This window comes from Hemitrygon akajei, chromosome 10, assembly GCF_048418815.1.
Source record: "Hemitrygon akajei chromosome 10, sHemAka1.3, whole genome shotgun sequence".
NCBI lineage: Eukaryota > Metazoa > Chordata > Chondrichthyes > Myliobatiformes > Dasyatidae > Hemitrygon > Hemitrygon akajei.
The window spans coordinates 170067223-170089256 of record NC_133133.1 but is presented as its reverse complement, the minus strand read 5'-3'; the positions used below and the strand labels follow the sequence as shown (position 1 = coordinate 170089256).

General features: G+C 42.2%; 1 protein-coding gene across 1 annotated transcript in view; it reads right to left on the bottom strand.

Annotated features, from left to right (window-relative positions):
- The window catches only part of LOC140734943 (tetraspanin-8-like), a 42015-nt gene extending 20346 nt beyond the window's left edge, over positions 1 to 21669 (bottom strand). The window contains exon 1 of the mRNA XM_073059665.1: positions 21499 to 21669. Within this exon, the coding sequence (XP_072915766.1) occupies positions 21499 to 21558 (60 nt within the window). The 5' untranslated portion in view covers positions 21559 to 21669. The remainder of the gene's footprint in view (positions 1 to 21498) is intronic.
- Between the last annotated feature and the right edge of the window lie 365 nt (positions 21670 to 22034).

Sequence of the window (22034 nt, the reverse complement as noted above, 5' to 3'; positions counted from 1 at the left end):
AGCTTTCATGTTGGTCCTGTTTTAAGTTGGTGATGCGCAATCCAAGGTCTGCGGACTCGACCCTGTCAGCTGTTTCACCACCCAAGACTCTCACATGGTACTCCCTGACACACTCTTACCTGAAGCAGCAACTTAGCCCCTAAGAACAGTTACTGATTAGCAAAGTATTGCACAGTATACAGGTTTTGGGCTGAAATTAACTGCTCAATTTTAGATCGCATGCTGGGCCACACTCAACAGCCGTCATAAGACCTGGAATATCTGTGAGCATCAAATATTCCAAGGCAAAAACTATTCAAAATCCCATCTTCAAAATAACCTAATTTCATAAGATAATTAAAACACAAAAAAGCAGCAGAAGGAGCTAGAAAAGACGGTGCAGAGGTTTTTGTCAACCTGGGCCATTTCTTCCAGTCTGTCTGTGAAACAGCTTATTAATGTCTTTCTTTTCCTTTCCAGGTGGCTGGGGTCCTGTCAGAGTCCATGATCTACAGCCGCAGCTCAAACTACGGTTCTCCACAAGCGGGTGCTCTGACTCACCGTGCGGCCTGGAATTTCGATGTCTCCAGGCATCTCGAACTACGGTTCTCCACAAGCGGGTGCTCTGACTCACCATGCGGCCTGGAATTTCGATGTCTCCAGGCATGGCCTGGAAGACCTGCGCCATCGGGACATGGTCCGGTTCCTGCTGATGTTGCTGACTGAAGTCCCGAGAGAGACCGAAGCAGAGAGACAGCAGGTGGTGTGCGCTGCTGCTCAAGATGGCGCCCCTACTCGAGTGATCTCTCTCTTTTTGATGGCACGTGAGAGCCCGTTGGTCCTCAATTTGGGGGACTCAGAGAAGCGAAGCAGAAAATTGTGACATCAAAACAGCAAGCTGCTGGTCTCCCGCTCTCCTTGTTGAGGGAGCGATGTCCCTTTCCCTCACAACTGACAGGGCCTGTTTGAGATACAGAAGTGTTGGGGTGGACTGTAGTTTTGATGGACTCTAAGTCAAGGTCTCTTTGGGGGCTTTGCTATTGCTTGCACGTGAGGGGGAAGGGGGAGGGGATCAGTGCTTTTGCTGGTGCAGGTGGGGGGAGGGTTGATATGTTTGTTGCTGCTGGTATGTGGGAGGGGTCTCTGGGGTTCTGATGCTTCTGCTGTTCATTCTTTGGGTTTTCTTCAGTTGCAGGATGTCTGCAAAGAGTAAGAATTTCAAGTTGTATACTACGTAAGTTCGTGGCCCAGGGTAGAAGGAGTCAATTTTAGAAAACCTAGAACATTTATTTTTCAACATAGTCCCTTCCTACATGTACACACTTAGTCCAGTGGTCGTGGAGCATACGGATCCCTTCTTTGTAGAAGTGGTCCACAGCAGGGGTGATTGATAAGTTCGTGGCCTAAGATAGAAGGAGATGAGTTATACAGCTCTCGTTCCATGCACGTGCAGTTCAACTCCGATTGAAAATGCAGAAAGTTTGAAGTTAATAACTCATCTTCTTCTACCTTAGGCCACGAACTTATCAATCACCCCTGCTGTGGACACTTTCTGGAGGTCCAAGACGCCGACTTCTACAAAGAAGGGATCCGTATGCTCCACGACGGCTGGACTAAGTGTGTAAATGTAGGAAAAATAAATGTGCTAGGTTTTCTAAAATTGACTCCTTCTACCATTGGCCATGAACTTATCAATCTCCCCTTGTATATACATTCTCTGATATTCAATTGAGCCATTGAACAACATATGTAAATATATTTAAGTTACCTTCTGGAGCCATTCAGCAACGAATTAGCCCATCGGGTCAATGAGTACTAATCCTATATGCCAGTGCAAGGGTTATAGTAAAGTTCAAAGCACAAATTTATTATCAGAGTTACCGGATATGCATTTTCTTGCAGCATTCACAGTAGAACAAAGGAATACAATAGAATCAAAAACTCCTTTTTTTTTAATGCTATTTTGGCTGACACAGTGGTTAGCACAAAACTTTTACACTACCAGCGACTGGGGTTCAATTCCCGTCGCTGCCTCTACGGAGCTTATACATTCTCCCCATGACTGCTCCAGTTTCCTCCACAATCGTACCCGTTGGTAGGTTACATTGTCAAAGGCGAATCGACCCAATGCAATAGCGCAAGGTACCAGGAATTCAGTAAAACCATAAAACAAGCGATACTTCGTCAAACTTCACTGTTTATTCATAGCATGCTATGGGGAAATTACAGACTGATCTCCCAAAGAGACAGTCCGGACACTGCCCACCCCCCGAACACAATTCCACACAACTTATTACATTGATCATTACAGGAAATATTACAATTACACAAGTTAATTCAGTTTTAGAATAGTTTCGATCACATGCTAAGACACAATTAGATGTAAAATCATTACTGGTTAGTTATAATTATTTCTGCCAATACTAGCCTGGTTACAACTTAACTTCCTCATATTGCCATCTCCCCCTGCCACTTCCCCTTCTCTCGAATGTTCTGTCCCATATTTAGTTATGCCTTGAGATACCCCTTCAATCATACCATACCCATATTTAGTTATGCTTAGCACTTTTAGAGAAAAATGCCTAGTGCGTCACCTGTTGCCGGGTATTGTTTCTTTCTGACTGCTCAGTAACACAAGGTTCCCAGTAGCTGGGAATCGCCTGCTCTGGACCACCCAACCTGGTGGAGCAGGACCACTAAAGGAGCGTATGCAGCAGAAATCAGACGCACCGCAGAGGCTCAGAGGAAACGCGCTCAAACTACCTCCACTTCCACTGCAGCATCCACCCTCATGTGTCCCACATGTGGGCGAGCTTTCAGGGCCCGGACTGGCCTCACCAGTCACCTCCGGACCCACAGTCACAAACCCTCCACCTGACAGAAGTCGTGGTCGTCTTCGACTCCGAAGGACGAACAACAACAGTAACATAAGGTACCTATAAGACAATTGATCATAAGCTAATCATACCCCTTAATCCATTCCCCCATCTGCCTATCCCTCTACCTGAGTTTACCTTTCCCTTCATCAACATGGGTATTGTGAACTATCCTGTGATTAAGCTAGCATTAAATCAGGGGACTGCTGGGCAGCGTGGCTCACATTGTCAGAAGGGCCAATTCCCTGTTGTATCTCCATAAATAAATAAATGGGTAAATAAACAAAGCTGAACTAAATACGAATTTCTTCGATTTTATTCTGTGTTTTTCACTCATTTTTTGTTGCCGCCTGAGCGATTCTTTTTGTATGTGGTGGGGTTGATATTTTTCTTTAAATGGATTCCTTGGTTTTTCCTTGTTTCTTGGCTGTCTGTGTGAAGACAAAACTCAGGGTTGCATACTGTACACATTCTTTGATAATAAATGCACCTGGAATCTTTGCATCAACGCGCAAAAGACAATATGTGCAAATACCAAAAAAAAATCAATAAATAATCTTGAATCCATAGGTTGTGGATTCAGTTCAGAGCTGAGGTGAGTGAAGTTATCCATAATGGTTCAGGATCCCGATGGCTGAAGGATAATAACTGTACCTGATCCCGGTGGTATGGGACATAAGACTCCTGCACATCCTTCCCAATAGCAACAGCGAGAAGCGAGCATGGCCTGGATGGTGGAGGTCCTTGATAATGGATCCTATCTTGTGGCAGAGCTGCTTGTAGATGATTTCAATGGTGGGGCAGTATTTGCACGTGATGCACTGAACTGTATCCACTACTTTAACCAATTTAACATTATTTAATACTTTAAACTAATTAAGTGACAATTTAAAAGAGTCTTATGAAGAGCTAACTTTCTGACATTTTCCTCTCTCCCTCAATGATTCAGAAATAGCTTCTTCCCCTCTGCCATCAGATTTCTGAATGGCCATTGAACCCACGAACACTACCTCACTACTTTTTTAAATTATACTGCTGCCACAAAAACAACAAGTTTTACAACACATGCCGATGTTATGAAAACTGATTCTGATTCTGAGTTGTGCTACTCCTTTAAAATGGAGCCGGTCACTACGCACCTAGTTTAACTAGATACCACTGTAAGAGCCGGGAAGCAGCAGTAAGTCACCACACCACAGCTGGAGTCGATCAGGAGCTCAATGGGCACAGTTAGAACAACCTCACACCACCTTAAAACTAACTTCCCCCAGACAGTTTATCTGACCAAATATTCTACTTAGCACACACCCCCTCTATCACCCCTGAACTGCACTGCTCTGTAAAAACTTTAAACCCCTTTTAATAATGCTGTTTGTAAACACATACTAATATTTAGACATATATTATTCATCATCTGTACTTTAACCTCTGTCTTTATTTTTCATGTAATTCTTTATGAGTGTTGAACGTTGAAGTTTTGTTTTTGTTGCAAGCCGTGCCAAACACAGCAAATTTCTAATACCTGTAAATGCGTATGGTGAATAAAGTCGACCCTTTGATGACAGTAGCCTTCAGAAAGCACGGAATTTCCTACCGACTGGGCCTCAAATTTTCCAACCACCCTTCCCATGCAAAAGAATGTCATGTGCCTTTGATTTCAGCAATACACAGAAAAAGGAAGATTATAGCCAATATCGTGAAGTTGTGTTGTATGACCCACTCAAAATATTTACTCCATTTCATGGTCAATGGGAAAATGGATTGACAAATTATCGTTATCAACTCCAGTGTGTCATGCAATGAAAAGAACAAGGAATTAGAGAGCTCCTAGAAAAGGCACATATTTATTTATTTATTGACATCCAGTGTGGAGTAGACCCACCCAGCCTAATCACGGGACAATTTACAATGACTAATTAACTTTTGTCTGTGGGCTGAAACCGGAGCACCCAGAGGAAACCCACGCGGTCATGGGGAGAACGTACAAACTCATTACGGGCAGTGTTGGGAATTGAACCCAGGTTGCTGGTACTGTAAAGCAGCGTGCAAACCACTAAGCTACCCTGCCGCTCATATTTCTATGTTTTCCCAGTCACAGACATACTTCTTTCAGGAAAATAAATTATTAAAATTTTACACTGGTAATTCTGATAGTTAAATCAGGGGTTTCCAACAAGGTGTCTGTGGACCCCTCAGTTAATGGTAGGGGTCCATGGCATAACAATAGTTAAGAATCCCTGATTTAAGTGGATGGATCCAAAGAGTTAAGGAACTGGTCTCTACAGTCACAATACAAAATAGTTTACACAATTTTAGGAAATCAAATTTAAAGAAGTTACATTGCGGCTATGTGAGGCCACGCTTACAGTATGGCATGCAATTTCAGTCACCCCATTAGAGGAAGGAAGGAATGAACGCAGAAGGGATCAACCAGGATCCTGTTTGGTCAGATGATGTATACTTGGAAGGAGAAATTGGACAGACTTGAGCTGTTTTCCCTGGAACGCAGAGGCTGAGGGGAGAGCTGACCAAAGCTTATAAATAGCAAGCAGTACAGATCCAGTAAACACAGTCTGAAACTTCTGCCCACACTAGGAATGTCAGGTACAAGAGGGCGTGCATGTCACTTGGGGAGGGGGTGTTTTAGAGAGATGTGCAGGGCAGATTTTATTTAAAGATGGAGAGTAGTTGCCTTTTCTCAATGTTTTAAGATTCCTCCATCCTGTCATTAGATAACATGCTTCCTACAGTGGGGAAGTCTAGGACCAGAGGGCACAGCCTAAGGATAGAAGACTGGCCCTTTAGAACAGAGATGAGGAGGAATTTCTTTAGCCAGATGGTGGAGAGTTGGTGGAAAGGTGGAATTCATTGTCACAAGGGTCAAGTTGTTTGTTGTATTTAAAGCAGAGGTTAATAGGCTCTTAATTAGTCAGACTGACAAAGGTTACTGGGAAAAGGCAGGAGAATGGGGTTAAGAGGGTTAATAAATCAGCCATGATGGAATAGCAGAGTAGACTCAATGGGCCGAATAGCCTAATTCTGCTCCTATGTCATATAGTCTTACGGATATACAGAAAGCATTAAGTATGCAATCTTCTAGTTACCTTTACATAAAAAAATCATGAAGGTGGGTACATCTTTGATTAGTTCAGATAAGGTCTTGGGAGATTTTAGCTGTAATTTTACCATATTAACTTCTTGAGTTCTCCAAATTTGTCAGTTTGAGTACGTAATCGCAGCAAGTTTCTGTTAATTTATTTACAATAATATTCAATGAGAACTACATTGAATGTGGGAAGCAAGGGAGGAGATTGCTGAACCTCTGGCAATGATCTTTGCATCATCAATTAGGACGGGAGAGGTTCCGGAGGATTGGAGGGTTGTAGATGTTGTTCCCTTATTCAAGGAGAATAGAGATATCCCAGGATATTATAGGCTTACTTCAGTGGTTAGTAGGTTGATGGAGAAGATCCTGAGAGGCAGGATTTATGAACATTTGGAGAGGCATAATATGATTAAGAACAGTTAGCATGGCTTTGTCAAAGGCAGGTCATGCCTTACGAACTGACTGAAATTTTTGAGGATTTGACTAAACACATTGATGAAGGAAGACACAGTAGATGTATGGATTTTAGCAAGGCATTTGATAAGGTACTCCATGCAAGGCTTATTGAGAAAGTAAGGAGGCATGGGATACAAGGGGACATTGCTTTGTGTATCCAGAACTGGCTTGCCCACAGAAGGCAAAGAGTGGCTGTAGACAGGTTATATTCTGCATGGAGGCCGGTGACCAGTGGAGTGCCTCAGGGATCTGTTCTGGGACCCCTACTCTTTGGTATTTTTATAAATGACCTGGATGAGGAAGTGGAGGGATGGGTTAGTAAATTTGCTGATGACACAAAGGTTGGGGGGGTTGTGGATAATGTGGAGAGCTGTCTGACGTTACAACGGGACATTGATAGGATGAAAAACTGGGCTGAGAAGTGGCAGATGGAGTTTAACTCAGATAAGTGTGAGGTGGTTCATTTTGGTAGGTCAAATATGATGGCAGAATATAGTATTAATGGTAAGAGTCTTGGCAGTGTGGAGGATCAGAGGGATCTTGGGGTCCGAGTCCATAGGACACTCAAAGCTGCTGCACAGGTTGACTCTGTGGTTAAAAAGGCATACGGTGTATTGGCCTTCATCAACCGTAGGATTGAGTTTAGGAGCCGAGAGGTAATGTTGCAGCTATATAGGACCCTGGTCAGACCCTACTTGGAGTACTGTGCTCAATTCTGGTCGCCTCACTATAGGAAGGATGTGGAAACCATAGAAAGGGTACAGAGGAGATTTACAAGGACGTTGCCTGGATTTGGGAGCATGCCTTATGAGAATAGGTTGAGTGAACTCGGCCTTTTCTCCTTGGAGTGACAGAGGATGAGAGGTGACCTGTTAGAGGTGTATAAGATGATGAGAGGCATTGATCTTGTGGATAGTCAAGAGGCTTTTCCCCAGGGCTGAAATGGCCAGCACGAAAGGGCATAGTTTTAAGGTGCTTGGAAGTAGGTACTGAGGAGATGTCAGGGTTAAGTTTTTTTTATATAAACGCAGAGTGTGGTGTGTACACGGAATGGGCTGCCAGCAGCCGCGGTGGAGGCGGAAATGATAGAGTCTTTTAAGAGACTCTTGGATTGATAAATGAGCTTAAAAAATATAGGGTTATGGGTAAAGCCTAGGTAGTTCCAAGATAGGGACATGTTCAGCACAGCTTTGTGGGCCAAAGGGCCTGTATTGTGCTGTATGTTTTCTATGTTTCGATGAGAATTTTAAATATTTGAAAAACGTTCTTTGATGTTGGAAAACAAGGGTCTTTTCTGTCGATCTTTCTAATTTCACTATGAAATTAGAGGGTGTGCCATCGACAATGCTTCCTGTTTGTCAATAGCGGTATATTGTTTTTGACAGGCTATTCTAGGAATCAGCTTTTTCGGGAAGAACAAGGAAAGGGAACATTGGCTGAGGAGAGTGGCTGTGAAGAGTCAGAAAAAGAAAGAAGTTTGCGCAAGATTTAGGAAACTCAATTCAGATGGAACCCTTGAGAAGTATAAAAAGAAAAGCAGGAAATGACTCAAATTGGTAACAAAGAAAGCCAAGAACCATCCTTGGCCAGTAGGATTAGAGGGAATCTGAAGACATTTACTGTTGCATTATAAATGAGGATAGCTAGGGAATCGACAGGATCGGAGTGAGAGGATTTGGGTGAGGTACTAAACAAGAATCACATTCAGACTGATGAATCATATCCCATGATAGTGTAGCAGTTAGTGCAACATTATTACAGCTCAGGACATATGAGATGGGAGTTCAATTCCGCCGCCTTCTATAAGAAATTTGTACGTTTTTCCCGTGACTATGTAACAGACTATGTAACAGTTTCTTCCCCCAAGCTATCAGACTCCTCAATACCCAGAGACTGCAGTGACACCAACTTACTGCCCTCTACTGTGCCTATTGTCTTGTCTATTATTTATTGTGATGCCTGCACTGTTTTGTGCGCTTTATGCAGTCCTGGGTAGGTCTCCAGTCTAGTGTAGTTTCTTTTTTTTCTGTGTTGTTTTTACGTAGTTCAGTGTAGTTTTTGTACTGTTTCACGTAGCACCATGGTCCTGAAAAACAATGTCTCGTTTTTACTGCGTACTCTACCAGCAGTTATGGCCGAAATGACAATAAAAAGTGACTTGACTTGTGAGTGCGAGGGTTTCCTCTGGCTGCCAAAGAGAGCAACACGGTAGCATAGTGGGTAGCACAACGCTTTACAGTACCAGCGACCCAGGTTCAATTCCCGCTGCTGCCTTTAAGGAGTTTGCACATTCTCCCCATGGGATTCTTCCGAGTGCTCCGGTTTCCTCCCACATTCCAAAGATGTACAGGTGGGTAGATTAAATGGTCATTGTAAACTGGCCCGTGATTAGGCTTGGATTAAACCGGGAGACTGCTGGGTGGCATGGCTCAAATGGCCAACTCCATGATATTTGTTAATAAATAAATGTAATGCCCTGATCCACATCTTTACTGTTATGCTGTAGTGTAAGTATTTCATTTAGCAGGTCTGTTCTGTTTTCAGCCTGTTTGGGTTATTGTTGAAGAGAAGGGATGATGTGGAATGTGTGCCATCCAATTAGCGGGAGGTTTTCTTGGTGAGGGGCAATAAGGTTTGGCTTGAGGCTTTTATTTGCGAGGAGATGAAGAGAGAAGATGCTGGGGAGAACCGGTCGTAGCATATGATCCGGTGGGAGACCCGTTTGCTCGAGATGGATTGGGAGCAATGTTCGGAAGGTGATGTGTGCTTTCACATTGACCGAGGGCCCAGCGATGAGATCCAACTTGTGCACATTTGACTATTTAATTAGAATGGGCCCTTTTCTTTTTGCTATTCTTTACTAACCCTTTAGTTAAGATTCATAAATATAATTCCTTTGATCATATGCAGTGTCCCGTTATTTCATGGCATTAATTTGTAACAGGGTAGCAAATTATACAGCAATCCACACAGACCGAGGTTTGGGATGGGATCAAGCAGCCTCAATCTCACAAGTTTGGCTGAGCCGGAGGTTGTCTTCTCTAGACTTACGCAGCCAAAGGAACCGGGGTGTTTCACTCCGGGGGTATCGTCTGGGATCAATTTCGTTGGATGCTATTTGATTGACCTGAGCATTGACTCAGTGGGTTGTGTGTTAAACTATTGTTCAGTAAAGTGGTTAGATGGTTATGGATGCTGCAGGGGTGGAGTGCAGGTTTGATAAAATGGCGGGCAAAAACTTTGTCCTAGTTCAGACAAGCACTAACGTAACAGCAGTAGGACTGCCTGGTACTATTGGGGCACTGGCGGGGCGGCGTGCTCTGGGCTATAACATTGAAACATCAAGCTGTTGGTCTCCCATCTCACTGTGGAAGGAGTAATACTTCTCTCTAACAAGGGAGAGAGCCTGTGTGGTATCGAACAGCTAGGTGAAAGGTGGTTTTTGATGGTCTGTAGATCACTGTCTCACTTTGGGAGCTTTACTGCTGCTTGCATGGTGGGCGGTGGGGGTGGGCTGAGGCTTTCTGCTGGAATAAGAGGGGAGGGGGAGCTTTGGGGTTCTTACATTTTTTCTGTCATTGGGGTTTTTACTTCTGTTTCGTGGATGTCTGTGATGAGCAAGAATTTCAGGTTGCATTTGTCTACATCCTCTGATATTAAATGGAGCTACTGATCCACCTGGCTTGGTCCAGCCACACAGGTACTAAGGCAAAGCACAGCTATGCCTCTAACTTCTTCCCCACTAATTTTGATACACCACAGCTTGGTATGGCCACGAGAAATGCTAAAACCACACTTGCACCCCATACTTGACTGCAAACCAATGCAAGTAAAATGTGAGTGAATTTGCTCCATTTGTGCTCTTTGTCCACTTAATGCAAACAACTTGCACTATTCATATTTGCTTCTTTCAGAAAACTGCACAAATACCCTGGATTATAATTAGTTGACTATGACGTAAGTGTAGTCACGTTCAACCCACTTAGACAGATCACTTCCTTAAATTTGCTGGAGGGCTATTCCTCACCTCTCTGTGCTCAAATTCTATTCCACGAGTTCCAATAGATTCCTCAAATTATTTTCCCCATAATTTTGAAGAAAGGGTAATTTAGCAGGGGGCGGGGAGATTTGGCCCACATTTTGAACTTGGTTTCACATATGGCAAATTATTCCACTACTTATTAACCACATGTCAAGTGCTCTATTAATTTCCCTTGATGTAATCTTGAGATTATTGACCTTCACGGTTGAGCAGTACTTCAAAACAAAGTTAATGTTCTAAGTCATGCCACCTCAATATGTTTGGCTTTGTGTGTTTTAAAAAGAATATTATTTCCCCCAAAGTTTGGGTCTGAATCCTGGAAAGTAGAACCATTGAGCAGAAGAACAGGCCCATCAGCCCACAAAGTCTGTGTTAAACATATTGTCAAATTAGACTGAACTACAACTGACTGTACATGATCTACATCCTCTATGACATGCATATTCATTTCTCTAACAACCTCTTCAACACAAGAGATGAGTTATTGCTATTTATGTTTGGTTTTTTTTTGTTCTAATTGTGTTTTTTGCATTATCATCATCGTGCTCCATGTCATATGACATGGGTGATCGATCACGGTCTTCCATCTGTCTTTAATCTGAGAAGTTCTAATAATCTCTTCAAAACATTTGCCTCTCCATCCCCGATATAACTCATGGATGCCATGCGTTGTTGACTGCAACTTTTTCTTCCATCAATTTCACTTATCATTGAAAGAGCTTCTCTTTCCTCTGTACATGTCCCAGAAATTCCAGCTATCATTTCCAGATTAGTGATATCAGCTCTCTTCTTATTCCAATTTTTTGCAACACTTCATTTGTTATTCTGTCCTTCCACGGTATTGTCATCATTCTTCTCAAAAAGTATATTTCTACACTTTGAACCTTCCCCCACCTTGACCAACATTTGCTTCCGTATGTTAGTGTGGAATGAATGGAGCTCTGTACAACTGAGTTTCATAGAAATTGTTATTCTTTAGTGTCTTGCTCAAATGCTCGAATGTGCAACCTAGTCTCCTAATTTCAACTTCGGCCCTGCGGTCAGATGATATTGCGCTCCCCTAGTAATTGAATTGTTTCATTACCACTTTCAGTTCACATTTCTGTATTTCTTTCTACTTTGTAACAACCGTACATTCAGTCTTCTTGCAGCTGATGGTCAATTCTCTGCTTGCTCTTTTTTCAATGATTTATTTAGTATTTCCTGGAGCTTCTTGTTGGATTTACATTTTTCTCATAAACACTTGGTCTCTGATTTTATGTGCCTGTGATGCTGCAGAAAGGACGTTTCTCATTCAACCTATGGACGTATGCGCTTGTGCATGTGACAATAAACTCAACTTTGACATTTTGACTTCCACTCAGCGGCACAAGTACAATTCAAACCCTAGGTTATTTTATTCATCACAATAAACCTACTCTACATCTCCTGCAATTGTGCATTTCATCAGCAGGCAGGGGAACAAAAATGTATTACAGATATGGCCAAGCAATGTGTAAACCCAGCAATCTCTTGTTTACGGTTCCTCACAAAATCCATTTATCTTTAAATGTTCTTTTCATGACACCCCCTCCCCTTCCTTTGCTTTCCTCATCATCGTTATGCGCCGTGTCTTATGACATGGGGGATCATGGTCTCACGACCACAATTGTTCTTTGCAAATTTTTCTAAGAAGTGGTTTGTCATTGGCTTCTTCTGAGCAGCATCTTTACAAGACAGGTGACCCCAACCATTATAAATACGCTTCAGAGATTGTCCGCCTGGCGTCAAGAGGCCATCATAAAAATATCATTGTAAAGAAAGCACTACAGCGCCTCTACTTTCTCAGAGTCTGTGGAGATTTGGCATGTCATCAAAAACCTTGGCAAAATTCAAAATGTGTGGTAGAAAGTGTACAGACTGGTGGCATTACGGCCCAGTATGGGAACACCGATAACAGCAAAAAAAATCCTACAAAAGATAGTGGATTCGACCCAGCACATCATGGGTAAAACATTCCCAATCATTGGGCACATCTACATGAAACATTGCTGTGGAAAAGCAACATCCATTATCAAAGATCCTCACCACCCAGGCCATGTTCTTTTCTCACTGCTGCCATCAGGTAGAAGGTACATGAGCCTCAATACTCGCTCCAACAGATTCAAGTACAATTACTATCCCTTTTGAAAGAAAAGGGGAATAACTACACTTATTCTATTTCTGGTGTTCCCACAGCTGATGATCTAACTTTAAGTACTCTTTAGCTTGTTATTTCATGCTATCTTTATTCATTACTATTCATTTGTATTTATATTTGCACAGGTTGTTGTTCATTGATCCTGTTTACAGTTACTATTCTATAGATCTTCTAAGTATGCCCACAGGAAAAGAATTATTTCAGGATTGTATGTGGTGACATGTATGTACTCCGATTATAAACGGCAACTCCTTTGCTTGCATCTTCAGAAACGGTTCTATTTCTATCTTTGATATCTTTTTTTTCCTTTTCAAGGTTCTTTTGAAGACCCTGACCTGGAGTTACTCTCCGACTCTGGTTCTCTGCGGGAATGGGACCCACTCTCAGGGCCTCCCGACCGGCTGCTTTTTGATATCCCAAGGACTCGTCCTGGAAGACCAGTGTGCCTTCAGGGTGCTGGATTTTCATGGCTCTGGAGACCGGCTGATTCAAAGCCAGTGCCCCCTGACTGCAGCATCGCGGGAGAACGTGGAATATTGAGAGCAGTGGGCTGTCTGCTGGCTGTGTGCCCAGAGACCCGAGTTCTTTGGGCACAGAGCTCGGAAAAAGCCACACAACAGACTTTTGACACCATAAATAAGCAAGCTGTTTGTTTTGTCTCCCCTCTTGCTGTAAAATGGGTCACCTCGTTTTCCCTTATTAGACAGAACCTGTGGAATGTTGAATTACCGGGTGAACGAGTAGTCTTTGGGGTACTGCAGGTCTGTGTCTTTATTGATGCTTTGCTGCACACTCGAGTGCTCGGTGGGGGCGCCGATGCTTTTTTGCTGGTGGGTGGGGTGGGTTTGGTGCCTTGCTGCTACTGATGCGTGGGTGGGGGAGCTTGGGGGTCTTTGGGGTTCTAACTGTTATTCATTCTTTGGGGAAATCCTCTGTTTCCGTGGATGTTTGCAAAGAAAAATAATCTCAGGTTGTATATTATGTACATTTACAATACAAATACTTTATTGTACTGTGATGATTGTATTCATTCGTCAGGACCTGACGAAGGGTCTCGGCCCGAAACGTCGACAGTGCTTCTCCCTATAGATGCTGCCTGTCCTGCTGCGTTCCACCAGCATTTTGTGCGTGTTGTTGTTTGAATTTCCAGCATCTGCAGATTTCCTCGTGTTTGAACTTACTCTGCTGCCTGCTTGCTGTGAATTGAAAAAACCATTGATTGCTTCCCTTTTTAAACCTTCCACGGTCTGAGGTCACGCACCTGCAGTCGTGCCTCTTTTGTCCCAAGTAGTTAAAAAAAAATCTATCTGAATTTTCTCCCGAAAAACGGCGACTTACTCCGCTGCCTGCTTGCTGTGAATCGAAAAATTCATTGAAGATTGCTTCCCTTTTTAAACCTTCCGCTCTCTGAGGTCACCACTGTAGATATACCCAGTAGATAGATGGGATAAATAAATCATAAGACAAAGGAGCAGAAGTCGGCCATTTGGCCCATCGAGTCTGCTCCGCCATTTCATCATGAGCTGATCCAATCTCCCCTTTAGTCCCATTCCCCCACCTTCTCACCATAACCTTTGATGCCCTGACTACTCAGATACCTATCAATCTCTGCCTTAAATACACCCAATGACTTGGCCTCCACAGCCGCCCATGGCAACAAATTCCATAGATTCACCACTCTCTGGCTAAAATTTTTCACATCTCTGTTCTGAGTGGGCACTCTGCAATCCTCAAGTCATGTCCTCTCATACTGGACTCCCTCACCATGGGAAACAACTTTGCCACATCCACTCTGTCCATGCCTTTCAACATTCGAAATGTTTCTATGAGGTTCCCCCCCATTCTTTTAAACTCCAAGGAGTACAATCCAAGAGCGGTCAAACGTTCCTCATATGTTAACCCTCTCATTCCCAGAATCATTCCAGTGAATCTTCTCTGAACCCTCTCCAAGGTCAGCCCTTCTTAAATAAGGAGCCCAAAACTGCACACATTATTCCAAGTGAGGTCTTACCAGTGCCTTATAGAGCCTCAACATCACATCCCTGCTCCTATACTCTATTCCTCTAGAAATGAATGCCAACATTGCATTCGCTTTCTTCACCACCGACTCAACCTAGAGGTTAACCTTAAGGGTATCCTGCACGAGGACTGCCAAGTCCCGTTGCATCTCAGAACTTTGAATGCCCCTTTCTAAATTGTGAAGAAGTGATGAGACCATAAGACCATCAGATAAAGGAGCAGAATTGGGCCATTAGGCCCATCCACCATTTCATCATGGCTGATCAATTTCCCCCTCAGTTCCAATGTCCTGCCTTCTCCCTATATTCCTTCATGCCATGACTAATCAAGAATTTATCAACATCTGCCTTAAGTATACCCAATGACTTGACCTCCATAGCCATCTGTGGCAACGAATTCCACAAATTCACCACTCTCTGGCTAAAAAAATTCCTCACCTCTGTTCTAAATGGACATCCCTCTTTAGGGATTCTGTGGCCATGTCCTCTGGTCAGACTCTCCCATCTTAGGAAAAGTCCTGCCTTTCAACATTTGATATGTTTCAATGAGATCGCCCCTCATTCTCCTTATCCCCAGTGAGTTCAGGTCCAGAGCCATCACATGTTTCTCATATGATAAGCCTTTCAGTTGCAGAATCATCGTCATAAAGCTCCTTTGGACATTCCCCAATGACAGCACATCCTTTCTTAGATAAGGGGCCTAAAACTGCTCACAATATGGCAGGTGAGGCCTCACCAGTGCCTTTATAAAGCGCCGTCAGTGTAACCTTGCTGACTTCCGCATGCATCCGCTCCTTGGCTGGCGTAATGTAGTCAGAAAGAGAACTGACTGTGATGTTTTTTCCTTTCTGGACTGGGTAATATTACTCAGCCCAAATCAATTTCGAGAAGTAATCAACATATATTTAGAAATACAACCCATGTGATTTTACATAAAATCATTATCTTCACACATCTGATAATATCATAGATGCCTCTGTCACTTTTGACCACATGGTACAATTGTATTTCTATGCTATATCGACTGTCCTGTTGTACATACTATTTATTACAAATTACTATAAGTCACACATTTAGACAGAAACATAAAGATTTTTACTCATGTGAGGGATGTAAGTAATAAAGTCAATTCGACTCAACCCATTTTCAATTTTCTATTAAAAAAAACTCCTGAAGAGCAGCAGGACATCACACAACAGAACCATTGATAAACACTTTAATAGGACCATAAATTGATGATAATTGGGTGGATTACAACTGAGACTGGCCAAGGTGCCACTATAAACAGTGGGTTGGGTTGATGAAGGGCTTGTTCTGAGAAAACATTGGAATTTTGATCAGATTAGATTAGGACCTGCCTGTTGGCTCACTAGATCATTCAAATCCAGATGCTTTTCTTAGTGAGAAAGCAACTTTTTAGGCAGCAAGAGATTCAGGCACATTTATTTAATATCCTGTCTTCAAACAGATCAAACATCATGTTTGGGGCTGTAATGTTTAAGGCATTCAGACTGGGTCAGGGACAGAAAAATGTCATTAGCACGTGGGGTCAGATTAGGTTTAGGTTCTTATTTTACTCCTGAACAAAGCTCTTGTGCGGATATCGTCAAAGAACTATTAACGGCACACCTTTTTCCTGCACACGGGGAAACAAATTATCCACTTATTCTTGTATTTCAGCCAGTCTGGCTCCTGGATATTTGAAACACGCTGCCAGAGGAGGAGGTGGAACCAGACATAATGAGTATGTTTACGAGCCATTTAGACAGTCAGATAGGCTAGCTGCAGGAGGAAATATAGCATTGAGGTGTTAAAAGGCATTGGTCATAACGCACGTAAAGAGAATTGAGAACAGCTTTGGGCCCTTTATCTAAGAAAGGACGTGCTGGATTGTAGAGGATCCCGAGAACAATCGCAAGAAATGAAAGGGGTTAAAGTATGAGAAGCATTTGGTGGCTCTGGACCTGTAATCACTGGTGTTTAGAAGACTGAGGAAGGATCTCATTGAAACCTATTTAATACTGAAAGGCCTCAATACGACTGATGTGGAGAGGAAGTTCCCTACAGTGACAGAGTCAATGACCAGAGGGCACAGCCAGAGTACAAGGATCGGTTTAGAAATGAAATACTGTAAAAAGGGATTTCTTTAGTCGGAGGGTGGTGAATCTGTCAAATTCATTGCCACAGATGAAGGCCATGTTATTGGTTATATTTAAACCATGATTAGCAGGCTCTTGATTTGTAAGGGTGCCAAAGGTTATGGGGAAAAGGCAGAAGAATAAATCAGCTGAGATGGAATGGCAAAGCAGACTCAATGGGCCAAACGGCATAAAAATGCTCCTATGTTTTATGGTTATATGAATATAATCCTAATGAGGGTAAATGGAATTACTGTCAATGAGCAGAAAGACTGGCATGATGGTCACATAGCCAGTTTTTGTGCTGTATAACTCCATAGTGCCAAGATTTAATGAACATTCAGCTAGGTCTCTCCATCTGACACACAGAAACACTACTCTTGATTCAATCTGGCGAGGGAAATATGGAACTAACATCCCAGTACTTTGGGAGCCACCTCAGGATAGTCATCGTTTCCAAAATGGACAGCTGCTGCAACTTGAATTGACGCAGCACTCTGACACCAAAGTGTTTGAAAGAGCTACACAGGCATATGCAAAAAAAAAAAGAAAATCAGGAGCAAGATACATTACAAGAGTGATTGATATACTTAAAAAGAAGATCATGTTTTTAAGGTAAGAAGGGAGCTACTGAAACAGAGCTGGTCATTGCTACAGAAAAGAACCAAGCGCTGAAACTCTCAGCTGACAAAGAGGATGAAGAGTGCACAAGGCTAGGCACAAGGAGAGTGTAGCTGGGAGAATAACCATAGAAATGGGAAGAATCAGAATTCAGTTTACTATCACCAGCATACGTCATGAAATTTGTAAACTTGATGGCAGCAGTACAATGCAATACATAATAGAGAAAAAATGAGTTACATTTAGTATATATATCTATTAAACAGTTAAAGTAGTGCAAAATAACAGAAATAAAATAAAGTAGCGAGGTAGTGTTCATGGGTTCAACGTCCATTTAGACAAAGGGGAAGAAGCTGTTCCTGAGCCATGGAAATAGCAAACAATACTCCAGGATAGTGAATTTTTTTTTGAGATATTAGGATTTGAGAATGGGAGCCAAGGTCAACTGATATGAACAGTCCAGTGGAGAACAGTAGCTCTCTGTGAAATATCGTGCTGGAGTTTAAAATGCACTGAAATTCTTGTGTGTTTAATCAGCCAGGAAATTACTAAAGCACTCAAACATTAGAAAACTCCCTTTGATACATTCACAAAACCACAGATTAGAAAAGCACTTAGCCCCTCTAATTCATCAACATAGCATTCCTAATACTTGTTAATAACCCCAATGTTTCAGCATCAATTCAGTAATGAATAATTAACTTTCAGCACAGTCAAACTGGTGGGTGCAGTACAGTAGCATAGCAGCTAACATAAAGCTTTACAGCATCAGCGATCACTGATCCGAGTTCTATTCCCACCGCGGTCTATAAGGAGTTTGCATATTTTCTTGTAGGTTCCTTTGGGTTCACCGATTTCCTCCCACATTCCAAAAATGTACGGGTTAGGGTCTGTAAGCTACGGGCATGCTATGCTGGTGCCAGAAGCATGTTAACACTTGCAGCCTGTACCCCACATATCCCTGGAATGTGTTGTTGGTCTTTGATACAAAATTATGCATTCCACTGTATGATTCAATGCTTCAATGTACATGTAACAAATACAGCTGGTTTTATTTTAATAACCTTGCAAAATTTTCATAGTCGCTCGTCAAAATTACCGATGCAATCTTCAGTTTTGGTTTGGGAGATTCGGCTTGTCTCTCAAAGCACTCAAAAACTTCCGCAGGTGTGCCATGGAGAGCATTCTGACTGGCTGCATCACCGTCCTGTACTGCACGCGATCAAAGTAAATTGCAGAAAGTTGTAAAATTTGTCAGCTCTATTGTGGGTACTAGCCTCAGTAGGATTCAAGACAATTTCAAGGAGCGGCGTCCATTATTAAGGACCCTCATCACCTAGGACATGCCCTCTTCTCATTGTTACCATCAGGAAGGAGGCACACATTCAGTGATTCAGGAACAGCTTCTTCCCCTCTGCCACCCAATTTCTAAATGGACATTGAACGCGTGAACAACATTCCCTGTAAAGTGTAATGACCAGTATATGCAAAAATCTTGTACTGTGCAGTTTTTTGCCCAGTGGTAACAACATGTACACAATGAATTTTTTAGGTAGGTAAACCCAAAGCAGTTTCTACTGTTTCATTGAGCCATTCCACTTTAAATGAACTAGCAGTTCTTTTTGCTTCAGGCCCTCTGCTTCTTCTAAGTTTGACATCGTGAATCAATAACTTCTTCAATAAAAACAGCATAAAAAAGCCAGCTCGAAAATCTGCAAATCAGTGCAAACTCCACGCTGTCAACGCCATCCACATCAGAAACCGGAAAAAGAAATATGATTGTGTGTGATGGTGAAATGTACTTAACATGCCATCAAGGTAGAGGGTGATGACCTTTCGTGTGCAGTTTAAATTCCTTTGTGCGCGAATGCATGCGTGTACACATGCACACACACCACTCCCCCCCAACCAGGAACATTGCCCTTGAAAACTACCTCACTACTTCTTCTTATCTATTTCTGTTTTTGCACCATTTATTTTAATATAACTCTTTGATATATACATAAGCACACACTCTTGACTCTAATTGCATATTTTTTAAAATATATGTTTATCAGGTATTGCATCGTGATGCTGTCACAAAGACAACAAATTTCACAACATTTGCTGGTGACATTAAACCTGGTTCTGATTCAGTTCTGTCTGATAAGCGGTTTGTCAAAATCACGATGACCCCAACATTCAATATGATACCGACGATAATGAATTCAAACTTAAAAACTAACAATAATGAATTTACCTATTCAAGTACAGTATATACTACAAATTGCATATATGGGTAGAACAGAAATTACTGCGGAAAAAATCAGGGAATTCAAGGCTATAGGGAACTGATACAAGATGACGAAGGAACTGATGCAGATTAGTCATGATTTTGTTAAAGGCAGGGCAGATTGATGGGCTAAATAGGTTATTTATGCTCCTGATTTTCAAAGCTCAAAATAAACTTATTATCAAAGTATGTATATGGCACTATATGCGACCTTGAGATTCATTTTCTTGCAGGCGTTCACGGGAAATAAATACAATAGAATTAATGAATTTGAATCAGTTTTAATAACACTGGCATATGTTGTGGCATTTGTTGTAATGCAGCAGCAATACATTGCAATACATAATAAAAACCATAAATTACAGTAACTATATATTAAGAAGTTAAATTAAATCAATAATGCAAAAAGGGCGGGAAAGTAGTGAGGTAGTGTTCATGAGTCAACGTCCATTCAAAAATCCAATGGCAGAGGGGAAGAAGCTGTTCCTGAATTGCTGAGCGTGTGTGTATGAAAAACTATACATGAACAAAGATTGACAACCAATGTGCAAAGGAAGACAAATTGTGTAAATAAATTAATACTGAGAACATGAGTGATAGCAAGTTTTGGACCGGAAGTTTTTTTCCATTGATGCTGCCTGGCCTGCTGAGTTCCTCCAGTATTTTGTGTGTGTTGCTCAGCTTTCCAGCATCTGCAGATTTTCTCGTTTGTGACATGAGTGGTAGAGTCTTTGAAAGTGAGCCTGCAGGTTGTGGGATCAATTCAGTGTTATGGTGAGTGAAGTAATCCCCACTGGTCGGGAGCCCAATGGGTGACGGTTAATGAGTGATCCTGTATCTGGAGGTGGGGGATCCAAGAGTTCTGTAATGGCAGTCAGAAATGTATGTCCTTATATTAATTTTACGGTCAGAATCAAGCCAAATTCTATTTCAAGCTGAATACTTAAAAAGTAATTTTTAAGAAATAGAAACAACAGAGAAAAAGTGTATGATGAGACTGCCGTTTTAAACCAGGTGCATACCCATTTAAGGCCGACACTGTGCAGCTGCAGATCAATATCTGGACCTCTCTAATTCAGCTTTAAGCGCAAAGTGAAGTATCAGAGTGCAGCCAGGTGAGTAAAATGGCTCCTAAGCAGAAAATCCCCTTGGGTGAACACCTTGTCCACAATCTCCACCCACCGTCAAAATTAGCACAGAACGCTGGACAAAGCGGCGGAGGCATTTGGCGAGAACTTGGCCAACTTATATTAAATTTTACTTCGAAGTGGGAGGAGGAAGAGGGTGGGGCGGCGGTAGAGATAACGCACAAGGCCACAAAACAAGACATTGGCAAAACGTCTCGATTTTGAGGAATTTGTCGTCTCGAGTCACTTACGTGGATCTAGCCAAACACTCTCCAGACGATAAACATAATTTCATTGCTATGATCTATTTTTTTAAAAAAAGTGCTCAGAAATTACTAGAGAAACGAGTCAACGGCGCAAATCAATACACATACACAAATAGACATATGTACTGCCCAGGCTGCGATCTTTAAGGCAGAGACCATCAAATTGAATTGTAATGTGCCATCTAAACCTAAAGCCTTTCCGTGTAATGTATCAACAGGATTCACGTGAATTCTCTCAACAGATTGTCGGCACCAGGTTTGACCGTGTTCTTCGTCTTTAAAGTTATCCAAACGAGAGTAAATAACCGTGCCTCCTACCCACAAACGACCCAAAACACTACATTTAGAAGTTGAAACTTGAGACGAGGCGCAATGTTTATCGGGTTGTTTCTTAAGCACCATAAAGTTCGCTGCTTACCCAAAATAGGAAATTGAAGATGAACATAGAGTACTTGATACATCCGCTAACACCAGCCATGGTCCTGGTCTTAAAAGTCGCCCGCTCCGTGCAATTCCAAAACTGTTTCTGCACCTCCTGAGCAAACTAATCGTACTACGCTCCAAGCGCGAGTAAGGCAGTTAAGCGCTGGACACACCTACCTCCTGCGCTTTAGGGCGAGGCTGCTACGTGATACGAACCAGTCCAGTCCAACAACCCGCCTCCCAACTCATTCCAGTTCTGCATAAGAGTTTCCGTGCGAAACCTCGACCGTATATTTCCCTGGTCTGATGAGTTCCTGCAGCATTCTGTGTGCGTTGTCCAAACACATTCTCCTGACAACTTGCATCAGATCGAGATTTATTTGAGGATTTTACTTTTAGGAGTGTTATTAGCATTGTTAAGAAATACTCAGCACTTTTGATCTATTTTTTAAAAAAAAACTGGGCAAAATTTAAAATGGGTTTTAGTTAAATTGACAAACACATTTTGCAGTTGCCGGAAATCCACAGTAA